The 15,218-nt window shown below is 46.8% G+C and overlaps 2 protein-coding genes across 4 annotated transcripts in view; one reads left to right on the plus strand and one right to left on the minus strand.

The window, feature by feature from the left end:
- The window catches only part of LOC109623345 (protein CBFA2T2), a 408,298-nt gene that overhangs the window by 335,922 nt on the left and 57,158 nt on the right, over positions 1–15,218 (minus strand). The gene's annotated exons all lie outside the window — the stretch shown is intronic.
- On the plus strand, positions 11,952–15,116 carry LOC109397738 (uncharacterized). Its single transcript, XM_062858038.1, has one exon. The coding sequence runs from the start codon at positions 11,952–11,954 to the stop codon at positions 15,114–15,116; it is 3,165 nt and encodes a 1,054-aa protein (XP_062714022.1).

The raw sequence follows: 15,218 nt of genomic DNA on the forward strand, positions 1-15,218 counted from the left end.
GGCCTCTGAAGTTTTCAAATTCGATTTCTATGCGAAACTCTAAAAAATCGCCATAAATTGAAAACTTCTGCGATCATCATGAAACTTTCACATATTGTTTCAAACGTGGAAACGTAACAGCGAAAAATATAAAACTGGCTAAAATAGTGTTAAGTTTTGTACTGGAGGGTGCACAAGTTCGTAATGGGACTGACTTGCGATTACATTTCATTATGGGACAATCTGACTTGATGTTGTTTTTCAATTTTACTGAACAAACTATATATTTTTTTTCACGCAGCTGAAAGATCATCCGAAGAAAGCTCGGAAACGGCCATTAACTCATTTTTGCCCAAAATGCATATGGGACTGACTTGCGATTCACGGCAGTATATCTGAGAAGAATTTACCGTCGATTAGAACGTGGTCGATTTGGTTTTCTGTTTGATGGTCGGGTGATCTCCAGGTGGCTTTGTGGATATCTTTGCGGGGGAAGAAGGTGCTTCGGACTACCATACCACGGGAGGCTGCAAAGTTTACGCATCGCTGGCCGTTATCATTCGAAACGGCGTGCAGGCTGTTTCGCCCGATTACCGGTCTGTACATTTCCTCCCTTCCTACCTGCGCATTCATGTCGCCGACAACGATTTTCACGTCACGCGGCGAGCAACCATCGTATGTTTGCTCTAACTGCGCGTAGAACGCTTCTTTCTCGTCATCGGGTCTCCCTTCGTGTGGGCAGTGGACGTTAATGATGCTGTAGTTGAAGAAACGGCCCTTAACTCTCAACATGCACTGCACATCCTTGCATTGATCGGCTGCCACCCGATCACACGTTGTCGCATCTTGCCCAACACTATGAATCCTGTCCCCAGTTCATTGGTGGTGCCACAGCTTTGGTAGAAGGTAGCCGCTCGATGCCCGCTTTTCCACACTTTCTGTCCAGTCCAACAAAGTTCCTGCAACGCCACGATGTCGAAGTTGCGGGGATGTAGTTCGTCGTAGATTATCCTGTCACATCCTGCGAAACCTAGTGACTTGCAATTCCATGTTCCAAGTTTCCAATCGTAGTCCTTATTTCGTCGCGTGGGTCTTTGCCGATTGTATCGTGTCGTATTTTCTCCTATGTTATTCGCAATGGGGATTTTTACGGGTGGCTTATTGGGCCTACGCCAACACTCCTGTCTCAACGGAGGGCCGTCGTGCCAGTTCTGTTTAACGTCCCAACCAACACTGGGACGACCACGCTGATGGGGCTACCACCTTGGATCTAGCTGGGCGTGGTGCAGCGTTTCTTACTCAGCTACTGGATGCCAGAACAGACGCTGTTTGAGCCGCACCTCCTTGGTGAACAGACACTCAGATCGTACCTCCTCAATCTAGCTGAAGTCAAAAGGACAACAGTGCCCAGGCTGCACTACCAGCTAAGCACACAACTCTTAGCTGGCGGTCTTTGTCATCGCTTGACCCGTGGAAGCATGAGGTAGGAACTTGTGAGGACCAGAGCTATATTGGACGCTCTCCTTATCGACTCACCGTTTTGCTATTGTCGCGCTTATCTTTTATTATAGTCTGGCGGCTGTGGTACACCCGCAAGGTATACAGCCGCAGTGACACTCGCAAGGCTAAATAAAAGAAAATATGCCCCCGGCCAAAACAAAAGCTCGTGAGTTCTGAGAAGTGACAGATGCATGAAACTTCAGCTTTTGGTATCTTATTCAGGTGATGAAAATCAAATTCATCTTCATTTCCGATATGATATTCTGCACTTTACAGTGATTGACGATGTCCTGTGATTCTTACAATTTGAATTTGATCCAAGCGTAGTGAAAAGATTCAAACCAGATGATGATTTTCTGATAAGCTGACACGTTCATCGTAATGCATACCTGAAAATAGAAAAGAAAAACAAAAGTTTAAATAATGGAAAGTAAAATTTTAAAAATGCTTATGAGAATCTAAAAAAAATCTTAAAACATTTTATTTGTTTCGATTCCTTTAAGCTTTTTGTGTAAGGGCAATCCCTCAAGAAACACCTTCTGGGGACACCGTAAATTGTCATTCGAGGACATGACAACCATCCTCCCTCAGATTGAAGCAGCGGAATTCGCAGCCACTAACTCCCCTGTCGGAGGACCTAGATCACGGGTTCCCAACCGGTGGTCCGCGGCCCCCTGGGGGGCCGTGAAGCCAGTCCAGGGGGGCCGCGATGTTACCAAAATAATTGTTAAAATTTTATTCTTCTTCTTCCTTCCGTCTGGCTCTACGTTCTCACTGGAACTTGGCCTGCCTCTCTCCAACTTAGTGTTCTTTGAAGCACTTCCACTTGGAGGGCTTTCTTTGCCTGCCGTTGCATGAATTTTGTACCTTGTGAGGCAAGCACAATGATACACTATGCCCAGGGAATCGAGAAAATTTTCCCGACCGGAACGGGAATCGAACCCGCCGTCTCCGGATTGGCAATCCATAGCCTTAACCACTAGGCTAACTTGAGACCCAAAAAAAAAATTATTCTATTTTGTGAAAATAATACCAATTTTTAATTTTGCATACCCACCCCCAAAAAAACCACAATTTGAGGAAGAAATTTACAGTATAAAACGCCTTCAGAGGAAAAAAATTTAGGCTGCGCCGCTATTTTTCAGCTACAACACAAATTGAATGTACATGACATCATTGTATACGAAATTTGAGTGTCGAATAAAAAAAACGTATCATTGATCGTCGAAAATCTCTCCCACAGTAAATTTCTGGTTACGTCACTGTACCCAAAAACTCGGTTTCGTAAATTAAATTCATACTTTTTTTCTAAAAATTTGCAGTGGGCCGCAGATGTTTTGATAACTCTTAAAGGGGGTTGCCACTTCAAAAAGGTTGGGAACCCCTGACCTAGATGAATTAGATGTGCTCACACCAGGGCATTTTTTGACTGGCTCCTTATTGTCGGTCCTCCCCAATCCGGACTACAGTGAGATCCCTCCGGATCTGCTACAACACTACCAAGGACTACAGCAGATCATTCAACAACATTCATGGGGCACGGTGGAGACGGGAATACATCTCGCAACTTCACAACCAGAACCAAAGATTTCCAGAAGCAACTGTACTTTAGGCAGGCCAAATGGTACACGCAACCTGAGATTGGCAGATTCTAATACAATTGGGTATGAAACATATACAAATATTGTATTAGGGCCTTGCAAATACAGAAATTGGTAGGTGGCAGTACAGGTCGGACTCGATTATCCGGAGTCGGGTTCTGGCGCTTCCCATAATAAAATCTCACAAACGGAATGCTGTAAGAAGCTGAAATTTTGACTGATCACTTATCAAAGTTGGCTTGACAAACTGTCAAAATTTCAGATTTATAGAGCGTTCCGTTACCCAGATATATGATTGAGAAGTATGTGAACCCGACTCCGGATAATCGAGTCCGGCCTGTATACCAAAAATTGTATTGGCTTCCTAGAATCTGGAAAAGGAAAATTTCGCATGTGTGCGTGTGCTCTGTCGCACTGGTTTCTCATTATTTGTTCTATTTTTAGACTGATCATGGCAGCAGCGGCGGCATCAAATACCAATACATGTTTAAAAAGAAATACGGGCGGCGGCGGGAATCGAACCGAGACACTATCATGCTGATACACAGTATCCTGCGCTCTAACCAGCACGGCTATAACTGCACATGAATAGACAAGAGGCTGAAAGCCATCATGATCAACACAAACGTGGCTTGGTGATGGAAGTGATACAGCCGCCACACTGCACAATGGGTCCAGAGCCGTATTTGCGAAGACAAAACTGTTTATGCGTCAGCCTTAAGTTTTTAGACACATATTGTGTTTTAGAAAGTTTATTTCCAATTGTTGACCCTATTCCCTATTATTGTTATGTTAGGGTGGTTCGTCTGGTTAAACTGATTCAAAAATCTGCTTTCTAATAATTTTATTTGCGATGATGGATGGTGATGGATCGTTTAATTAGAAATTCCACCAATAAACGGCAAATTCTAAATTTCATATATCTCAGGACTCTCACCACTTAGAAAGTTGGTGTCTTCGACAACGTTGTTAAGTGAGTCAAGGGCTTACAGTTAATGGTCCACTAGGCGGCGCTAGTTACACATTTGCAAAATCATTCAAATGATTGATATTTTTTCGTGAAGTAATCAACAAGCTGTAAGTTTGTTTTCTTTGAACGTGTCTAAGTCAAGTCAAAGGTTTTTCAAAGAGCTATGTATTAGTCATAATTGTGCAGTGTCGCATTTCATTCGGTTCACTTGATCCAGAGATATAGCAATTAAACGAAGAACTAGTTTTTGACTTTCGTTTATCAAATTACTGTACCTTAGGACTAAGCGAACCGAATTAAATTAAATTTTGAAAGTTTGTGACTAATGTATTGGTCTTCATGTATCGTTGGACTCGACTAAAATATGACCAAAGGCAAAAAAGTTGCAATTTATTGAAAACTTTTCGAAAAGTTCTAATGATTCGAATGTTTTATCCAAGGGCTGAAAGTCTCTTGAATAAAGACAAATCAATCAAATCAATCGAATGTTTTATTTTTGAAAATTTGCTATAACTTTGTAAAACATTCTGATATTGTATAGAGAATAATTAATCAGCAGATTTTTGGATAAGCCACACTTGATTGACCGTAATCATTTCACAATAATGAAAAAAAAAAGAAATGACAAAACCTGGCAGAAACATTTTTGTCTTCGTAAATACGACTCTAGACCCATTGTGCACTGAAAAGCCCGCATCCAGCAGGTTGCTGTTTGCAAGTGGAAAATTCCATGTAGACAATAGGACGCGAAGCTCAGCAGCGAAGCGAAAGTTATTTTTAGACGCAACCCGGTTCAACTTCTCGGGTTTCAATGGAGGTGCTTGTGTGTAGTGGTATTTTTTTTTTTTTTTTTTTCCTTCTAAACCATAGGGGGATAATCTGCTCAACAGACACCCTAACAGAAGGTTAGGGTAGTGTAGGTCTGACAGGCCGTCTTCTACAACAAAAGTAAAATCCAGGACTACTCTCTCCTCGTACCCACTAAACCATTCCTATGGTCGCCAAACCCTACGTCTCTCCGGAACCACCAAGAAGGTATTGCTTCAGAGAGGGGCTAGTGCACATCGCACCCACAAGGTTAGCTGCGTAGCCTGCAGCAACGAACATCGATGACTCGCTTTGGAGAGTCCATCACGGTAGCATGCTGGCGCTTAGCCAGTTTCCCGAGTGGTCCTCGCCACTCCCTTTGTCCTCGGAAGGCGGGCAGGGTCAACCCCGCCCGCGCCCTACTGCTGAGCGGACATCAAGAACTGATGCCCACGTGCAACCCGATCTGACCTGCCCGTAAGGAAGGGTATCACTACCCTTCAGGCCCTATCAGATGCACCCGTAGGTTGCAGACAGCAGGATCTCACCTACCCCGACCCTTGCCGGGGACCCCTTTCCAACCGCGGGCTAGGATCCAACCCAGTAGACCGACGCCACGACAGCACCGCTACCGGGACTTCCTCTCCGCGGCCACTTAATCGTTGTAAGGGTCGATCTCGACCGCAGGGCACCGGTATGACCTACGAAGCCGACTCCGAACCCCTGGACCACCTCTTGTACTGCATCTGGACTAGCCATTCTCCGAGTCCACGCGCCACCTCCTCTGTAGCTCCCAGACGATGTGGGTAATAGCCGTTGAAACGGCGTTCCAGCCAAACTCATCCCTACACATCCTCTGGACCAAGTTGTCCGGAGTTGTGTCCTCCCCGCATGTGGCAAGCATGCGGTCACGCATTGTGCGAAAACGCGGGCACACGAACAAAACGTGTTCCGCCGTTTCCTCTAAACCATTGCACACTGGGCATTCGGGAGAATCCGCATGCCCGAAACGGTGTAGATACTGTCGGAAGCAACCATGACCTGTAAGGACCTGTGTCAGGTGGAATGTGACTTCCCCATGGCGCCTATTAATCCAACTATCTACCCTCGGTATCAACCTATAGGTCCACCTTCCTTTGGTGGAACTGTCCCACGCGCGCTGCCATTTGACCATAGAGGCCATCCTGACAGTCCTGCGTATGCCTCTTGTGCCGCGCATTTCGAAGCACTCCATGTCCTCACTGATAAGAATGCTGATAGGCACCATACCAGTAATGACGCAGAGAGCGTCGTGTGACACGGTACGGTACGCGCTCGCAACCCTCAGGCACATAAGCCTGTAAGTACTTTCCAGCTTCCGTCGGTAGCATTTAGTACTTAGCGCGGTGCCCCACGCCGGGCCGCCATACCTAAGTATGGATGTAGCAACACTAGCCAGAAGCTTGCGCTTACTGGCGTACACCGCAGAGCTATTGGACATCATCCGGGACAGTGCCGCAATAGCTGTGGAGGCTCTTTTACAGGCATAATCGACGTGGCTACCGAAGGTAAGCTTATCGTCGATCATCACGCCCAAGTGTTTGACGGAGCGCTTTGACAGGATAGTACAGTCTCCTACACTGATCTCCGTCTGCTGCTCCGACTTCAGGTTGTTAACAACCGTCACCTCTGTCTTGTGGTGAGCCAGCTCCAGTTTCCTGGACCGCATCCACGCCTCCACAACTTTGATCGAGTGGTTGGTAGTCAACTTTACCTCCTCGATCGTTTCACCGTAGACTTCGAGCGTAATGTCGTCGGCAAATCCGACAATCACCACTCCCACTGGATACTCTAACCTCAACACCTCGTCGTACATGACATTCCATAACACCGGACCCAGGATGGAACCTTGCGGGACTCCTGAGGTTATGTGAAAGCACTTCCGACCCACCTCCGTGTCGTAAACTAGTACACGATTCTGAAAGTAACTTCCGAGAATCTTGTACAGGTACTCCGGTATCCCCAGACGCAAGAGCGCATCGGCAATAGCAGACCAGCTGGCGCTATTAAACGCATTCCTTACATCCAGAGTCACTACCGCGCAAAAGCGAATTCCCCTCCTCTTAGGCTCGAGTGCTTTCTCGGCGGTTTTTGTAACCGACAAGATAGCGTCTACGGTGGACCTCCCCTTCCGGAAGCCGTACTGGTTACTCGAAAGACCATTTTCGCCCTCGGTGAACCGCAACATTCTATTGAGGATGATCTTTTCGAGCACCTTCCCCGCCGTGTCAATCAAGCATATTGGTCTATATGCCGACGGGTCTCCGGGTGGTTTCCCCGCCTTTGGCAATAGTACCAGGCTCTGCCTCTTCCAAGCTTCTGGGAAAACTCCCTCGTCCAGGCATTTCTGCATAGCAGACCTGAACATCTCGGGAGCCTCTGCAATAGCTACTTTTAAGGCCAGGTTCGGAACTCCGTCCGGACCTGGGGCCTTACCTACGCTAAGGGACTTAGCTATCCCCGCAAGTTCCACATCGGTGACCCTCTCCTCATCGCCAGCCCCAGTCCCCGGCTGTCCTACGAAAGGAGGCCAAGGACTAGGATCATGACGCGGAAAAAGTCCTCCAATGATCCCCTCCAACATCTCTGGAGATTGCTCTGTAGGAGCCATCACACCTCTCGTCTTGGCCATAACGATCCTGTAGGCGTCACCCCACGGGTTCGTATTGGCACTCTGACAGAGACCCTCAAAGCAGGCCTTTTTGCTTGCTCTTATCTCGGTCTTAAGCGCGGCTTTTGCAGCGGCGAACACCACCCGCCGTTCGTTTCGCTCTTCCTCTGATCGTGCTCGCTGCATCCGCCGCCTAGCCCGTAGGCAGGCGCGGCGCAGGTCCGCAATCGCGTCGGTCCACCAGTAAGCCGGTGGCCTCCCATTTCTAGGGTGGACTCGCCTAGGCATGGTCGCATCACACGCACGTGAGAGCACCGCTACCAGCTCGTCGCCGTCTAAACCGATTAAGTTTCGCTCACGGCGGAGCGCCTCCCTAAATACCCCTTCGTCGAAGTATGATGTCTTCCACCTGCGAGGGCTTGGCCTTGGCCTAGCCGCCTCTTCTTCTATCCGCTGTCTGCTGTTATTGTAGTCGATACTGTAGCGAACCGCCAGGTGGTCGCTGTGAGTGTAGCCATCATCTACTCTCCAGTTCGAACTACTTGTTAGGCCAGGACTACAAAAGGTCACGTCAATAATTGACTCCGCTCCGTTTCGACTAAAGGTACTCTTGGTACCGACATTAGCCAAGTCGACATCTAAGATGGCCAGTGTTTCTAGCAGGATCTGACCCCGCTGGTTCGTGAAACGGCTTCCCCATTCCACGGCCCAGGCATTAAAGTCGCCCGCTATTACCACCGGCCTTCGCCCTGTTAGCACGGTCGTTAAGCGGTCCAGCATTTGCGTGAACTGCTCGATCGGCCACCGCGGAGGCGCATAACAGCTACAGAAGAAGACCCCGTTTACTTTGGCGACCACGAAGCCCTCATAGGTAGTAGACACCAACTCCTGAACGGGGTATTTACCCGTCGTCCATATCGCCGCCATTTTTCTGGTCCCATCCGCGACCCAGTTGCCGTTGCCGGCGGGTACTCGGTATGGGTCCGATATGATGGCGATATCCGTCTCCCACTCAGAAACTGCCTGACAAAGCAGTTGCTGAGCCGCATCACAGTGGTTTAGGTTCAGCTGCGTTACCTGCACTGTGATTTGTTGTTCACTGCGGCTTTCTTGAAGGCCGGGCACCTTGGACCACCCATCGGATGTCTGTTGTTCGAGGATTTCCCGGTACAGATCATGCAGATGGGCGGACTCGTGCAGCTTTGGGCCTTATGACCTTCAGCGCCGCATCGCCTGCACAGTTTGCGCCTGTCGGGGCCTTTGCAGTCCCACGACTTGTGTCCTGGTTCCAGACACCTGAAGCAAACCTCTGGTGGCTCGTGGAATGTCAGGTGACATACACACCAACCCACCTTTATGCTCCCTACTTTAACGGTGTAGTGGTATGGAAGCTATGGAACCGTGTAGCGCATCTTAATACAACGAATGGATTATGATTTATCACATTTTCTGTACGTTTTTAATACATAAATTGGTAGAAAAGGCATATCTCAATTTTTGGTAGCTTTTTTTGTTTTGCGTGTACTCCTAAAGAGACGGGAATCCAGCCATCGTGTGGCCCCTTGCCCACATTATTAAAGTCCATTCAGGCCCGGACGGAGTGGTTAGGGTGGTGAAGGTACGGATGCCTAGCGGATCTATCTACAAGCGGTCAGCATCATGAGTGAGTATGTATGCTACCATTCGAAAGCACTTTGAAGAAGGATGAGACGCATCCAGTCTGAAGCAGCGTAACATTGATTTTGTTAGATTAGATTCTAAGATTTAGCTTTTGAATTAGTAAATTCCGATTAGAATGTAGGTGGCATGTTGAGGACTATACTGGTGATACTCAAAATAACTGGGACAGGCAAAATTTTCACTTTTAAAAAAATGTTCAACTAGCTCATTATATTAGTCATAAATGATCAAAATTTCATTGCATTCGGCTTGTTTAATCCGGCGATATAACAGCTCAAAGTTGGCTATCGCATAATTATACCTTTTTTCTAAAATCTTTCTTACTTCGTGTAGAACTAGTTGATGAACTAACAGTAAAAATTTGAGAATATTTGATGCCCTTTTCAAAAAGATACAGCTAGTCGAACATTTTTTGAAAAGTGAAAATTTTACCTGTCCCTGTTATTTTGAGTATCCCCCAAGGGAACGGCAACATATTTTATCACTATGGAGTTTGACAGGTTGAATTGTGCCTCCTTACGTGGAGTATAAATTTATGCTCCAGCCAAAATATTCACCGATGAAATTTGAATGTTTACCTTTTTACGAGGGATATTGGTGCAAAACGCTTCTATCACATTATATCGCATAAAAGTGTTGATCATAAAAAAGCGGCATATTTGATAATTTTCAATTTGAGAGTGTTAATGTTTAGGTAAAGTTTCCTACAGAGATTGTTTGTGAAAAGACACACTACACCTCTTTTCGCAAACATTGTTCGCCAAAGTGCGTTTTTCCTTATTTTCTCCCGCTGCTGTATTGAGTAAATGTTGGTATTAGTGAGCTCTTGTTGCGCATGATAAGCGGCAACAAAATCAGATCACCATAGCACCCCCGTGGTATCCCCTGTACTTCTCAATTAGTTAAATTGCGCATGAGAATCCTTAGCTTACCAAACGATATTTTTTCTAGGAAAGAGATTTTCTCTCTTGCTATAATTGTATGTCGATGTAGATAGACAATTACTTTGTATTGGATAGATCACTATTTTGCAGCCTCTATTCGCCACCGCCAACCATCAAAACGATCGGTCGTTAGTTTTCCTCAAACCCCAAGTTGTGTACCGTGTTTTTTTATGTCTTCATTATCGAGACTTTCAGCCCAAGGCATGTACCGTATTTCTTAAACTGAGAAGAACGCCTAAAGTGTTATAAAACAACGTCAGGAGAACTCTCTACGGAAGATTGATTGGTGTCCGAAATTCGCTACGTAAAGGGTCCGAACAAATGGTTCAAGATTGTTTAAGAATTCCTTCAGAAGTGTTTTAAGAGATTCCAAGAGGAGTTTAGTCTCTGAGATTCCTCCGAGAATTGGATGTGGAGAAAAATTCAGAAATTTGATCAATAAATTTCTCCTAGAACTTTTGGAAAATTCCCAGAAGAAACTTGGAGGATTCCTACAAGGAACTCTTGGAAGATTTCAACGAGAAACTCCTGGGAAATTTCCAGAGCTTTTCTTTTCCCATGAGAAAATCTTGGAGGATTTTCACGAGAAACTCCTGGAGCATTCCTACACTCTTAAAAAATTAGGAATTTACACGTGACGTAAACCATCAACATACGTAAACATTTCATGACTGAATGGCAAATGTGATTCATATCTACATCCATCATGCAAGTTAGAGTTGGTTGCACAAGATGTCAACAAACCTAGCTGATCAGATAGATAGAAACAGTTTTACATTTATCGTTTGTCTTACAACTCGGTGATATAGCCGAGAGGTGTAGTCCGTGCTTCTCAATCGGCGGACCAGAGTTCGAATCCAGTTCATTATTTTATTTACATATGTTTTATCTCTCGCTTCGGCTCTAGCGATTGCTAGCTCGATTTTATTTGTGATATAAGACGTAAATTTGTGTCAAACGGGCCGCTCCTTTTATGTGCATCCAAGTGAACTTAAATTTACATGATTTTTTCTAAGAGTGTATCGTATTTCCTTCGGAAGGATTCTGGGGATTTCAGATAGAAATTTTGGAGGAATCCCAATAAAAAAAAACTCCTGGAAAATTTCCAGACAGAACATCAGAAGGAATTCTCTAGAAGATTTTCAAAAAGAAATTCTGTAAGATTCACAGACGAAATTGCAGCAGGACTCCCAGAAGCAACTCCGTCAAAATATTTTTTGGAGGATCCCCATGGAGAAATCTTGAAGAATTACAATATCGAACTTCTTATGAGGGATTCCCAGAAGGAATTCATGGAAGACTACCAAAATTAATTCCCGAAGCATTCCCAGAAGAACCTCTTGGAGAAAAAACTAAAATTGGACTTGGAAGAATCCGAGACTGAAGGTATTGATTAACCTTCACGTCCCGACCCCCGACTACTCACTTGTAGGCGTGGAATTCATGGACGATCCCCATCTAGCCAGATGAGCACCAATTAGTTCAATTTCTCCTTAACCACTCACTCTCTGACACACACGAGTATTGTTAAACTACACATTTCCTATTCTTTTATACTAATAAAGTTAGTTATATTGAGTTCGTTGAGCCGTATACACGCGTTTTTTCAATCTCGTTCCGAATCGGATTGGGGAAACGTCCGCCGGGTTTTTTTCCGAGTTTAACACGCCGTTCGTCGTACTCCGGGCACCATAGTGCTCCTTCGAACCGGATCCGGGACAATTGGTCAAGTGTGCGTCTAACCATACTTTCCCCACTCCCGCGCCGTCGTTGTGAACCGGAGTCTAACCGTCGCGTCCGTCAAAGTGTTCGCGATCGCCATGAAAAAGTTAATCCGTGAAAGAAAAACCCTCGAGGCTCGACTGAAACGCGTTGTCGAGGATGTAACAGACCTAACACGTGGTGAGCGTAGTGAGGCTGTGGAGGACGTGGAGCTCCTCACCGAACTGGACAGCGTAGACCAGATCTGGGCAGCTTACCTCATCGTTCACAAGCAGATGCTGGAGCTTTGTGAAGATGAAGAGGAAGACGAAATCCTGTCGCAGTTCGAAACCTTCGATCGAAGCATCGTGGCCCTGAAAAACAGCTTGCGCAAACAATTGAAAAGGTTAGACTTTTGTTCTACTCGCCGTGAAGCCACAACGCAAGATGGCGGCGATGCCATTAAACAATTAGCCGAACAGCAAGCTGATTTTTTCCGTATGATGTCCACTCATTTCAACACATCCGCTGCTTCTACGAGTATTGGTTCTACTCCTACAGCTGCAGCTTCAACCACGCTGCCCCATCCTGACCTCAAGCTACCCCGCATGAACCTTCCCGTTTTCAGCGGGAATATTCTAGACTGGCCCTCGTTCTATGACCTCTTTGAAAGTGCCGTTCATAGCAACCCCTCGCTGCAGGATAGCCAGCGGTTGTATTTCTTAAAAACCAACCTGGCCGGCGAGGCAGCGTCTCTCGTATCTCATCTGAAGATCGAAGATGCCAATTACGCACCAGCGCTTGCGAAATTGAAGGAGAGGTACAACAAGCCGCTCAACATTGCTGCTCAACACATCCAGCGTTTTCTGAGCCAGCCTGCGATGACCTTGCCTAGTGAAAGTGGCTTACGCTCGCTCCACGATGTGTCCGATGAAGTTGTTCGAGCGCTCAAGGCCATGGGCAGAGAGGATCGGGATATTTGGCTCCTCTACATTCTGGTGGAGAAATTGGACCCCGAGACGAAACAATTATGGTGTCAGAAGAGAGCTGAGTTGCAGGATGGAGAAATCACTCTCGAGCGGTTTCTCAAGTTCGTCGACGCTCAGAGTTCTGCATTGAGTGCCATGAAGCAGAGTCGCCAACGTCCCACGACAACCGCTAAATTTGCTGCAAAGTCACACCCTAGACCAGTCTCTACTCTGGTGTCACTCACCGAACAGACTTCTAAGGTAAACTGTTCGTACTGCTCAAAATCGCCTCACCAGTTGTACCAGTGTGGCAGATACAACCACTCCAGTGCTACTGAACGCTTGGATTTCGCTCGGAAGCAAAAGCTATGCTTCAATTGCCTCAAGCAACATTGGAATGAACCATGCCAATCCGGTAATTGCAGAAAGTGTCGTCAATCTCACCACACACTGCTGCATGATGCTTTCGTTCCACACACAGTGCAAGTGCCCACGAGCTCGTGCCCCACCGACACGACGTCGACAACGGCTGCGCCCAGCCGCTCACCGCCCTGTCAGTCGCTGATCTCTGCTCTCGCGACGAATATAATCGACACGAACGTTCTCCTCTTGACCGTTACTATCAACGTGCTGGACCAATACGGCAGACCACGCACATGCCGCGCGGTGCTTGATTGTGCGTCTCATGCGAGTTACATCACCAAAGACTTGTGTGCTGCGTTAGGGTTACCAATGGCTGACATCGATTTCGAATTTGGTGGTATCGCTGGTTCAAGTGGCTATGCAAGCAAAGGAGTGCTCGTTCCCTTTTCGTCGCGTTGTTCCGCGTATCGTGACGTTGTACCGTGCGTGATTTTGGACAAAATTACATCGGAATTGCCATTAAAGTGTGTTGATGTGACAGATTGGCCGATTCCCGATTCAATTCACCTGGCTGATCCCCAGTTCAATCATCCAGGGAAAATTAGTATGCTGCTGGGAAACAAGTTATTCTTCCAGCTACTCGAGCCTGGTACCATCAATCTCAGCACCGATAGCAGTCTCCCAGTTCTGCAAAACACTAAGCTTGGCTGGGTGTTCTCGGGGGCGTACAAGGAAGCCTCTCAACCGTCCGCTCCTCAATCTAGTTCCTGCTTCTTGGCGGTCGGCAACGACACACTTTCCAACCAGCTACAACAGTTCTGGCAGTTGGAGGAGTACGTGAACCGTTCGCCGCAGTTGAGTGAAGAAGAAAAGAATTGTGAAGAGCATTTTGTAGTTCATACAACTCGTGATAGTGTTGGTCGGTTTACTGTTCGCTTGCCGTTCCGCGAACATCCTTCTAGCCTGGGAGAATCGCGTGAAATTGCCGCCAAGCGTCTGTGTCACATCGAGCGTAAATTGGAGAAAAACCCACTACTGAAGGAGCAGTATCATGGATTTCTACGTGAGTATACCGACTTGGGCCATATGTCACTTGCTTCTTCTCCTAGCTCCAAAGGCTGCATCTTTCTTCCACACCACTGTGTCGTGAAAGAGTCAAGCTCTACAACTAAATGTAGGGTGGTTTTCGATGGATCCAGCAAAACCAGTAACGGTAAATCTCTAAATGACATCCTGATGTTGGGACCAATTCTGCAAGACTCGCTGATAAACATCTTGCTGCGTTTTCGCTTCCCTGCTGTCGTGATAACAGGCGATATTCAGCAGATGTATCGTATGATCCAGCTCTCCGAAGACGATCGGGACTATCAGCGAATACTATGGCGGTGGTCGACTACTGAACCCGTTGAAGAATATCGGCTTAACACGGTCACCTACGGCACCAGAAGTGCATCGTACCTCGCCACCAAGTGCGTACAACAACTGCTATTGTCGCATCAAGATTGTTTCCCCACGACCGTTGAGAAGGCAATCAAGGGGACATACATCGATGACGTCATCACCGGTGCAGATACTGTAGAGGAGGCCAAGGAACTCAGAACCCAACTGTCGGAAATCTTCGCATCAGGCGGTTTCCATTTGCGCAAATGGGCTTCCAACAGCACAGCGGCTTTGGCCAGTGTACCGGAAGAGGACATCGAAGTGAAAGCAGCAATCGAACTGGACGACTCCACTACGATCAAAACCCTCGGAATCCACTGGCAGCCGTGCAGCGACGAGTTCAAGTTCGTGTACCATCAACCCCAGATCTTTCAGCCCACAAAACGCGTCATACTGTCCCAAATCGCCAGCCTCTACGATCCCTTAGGACTGCTGGCGCCCACCATAGTCATGGCGAAGTTGGTGATGCAAAAATTGTGGGAGCTGAGGGTGGACTGGGATGCAAATCCCTAACCATTGGCTTTCTTTAGTGCAGCATCTGTCGGTTCTCAATCATTTTCAGGTACCCCGACGAGTGATTGGCGTGTGCAAGCCTCAACGAACTTACCTGCACGG

The sequence above is a fragment of the Aedes albopictus genome, chromosome 3, assembly GCF_035046485.1.
Source record: "Aedes albopictus strain Foshan chromosome 3, AalbF5, whole genome shotgun sequence".
Classification (NCBI taxonomy): domain Eukaryota; kingdom Metazoa; phylum Arthropoda; class Insecta; order Diptera; family Culicidae; genus Aedes; species Aedes albopictus.

Excerpts from the sequence above, each read along its gene's own strand:
- LOC109397738 (XM_062858038.1), top strand. The coding sequence starts at position 11,952 with ATGAAAAAGTTAATCCGTGAAAGAAAAACCCTCGAGGCTCGACTGAAA.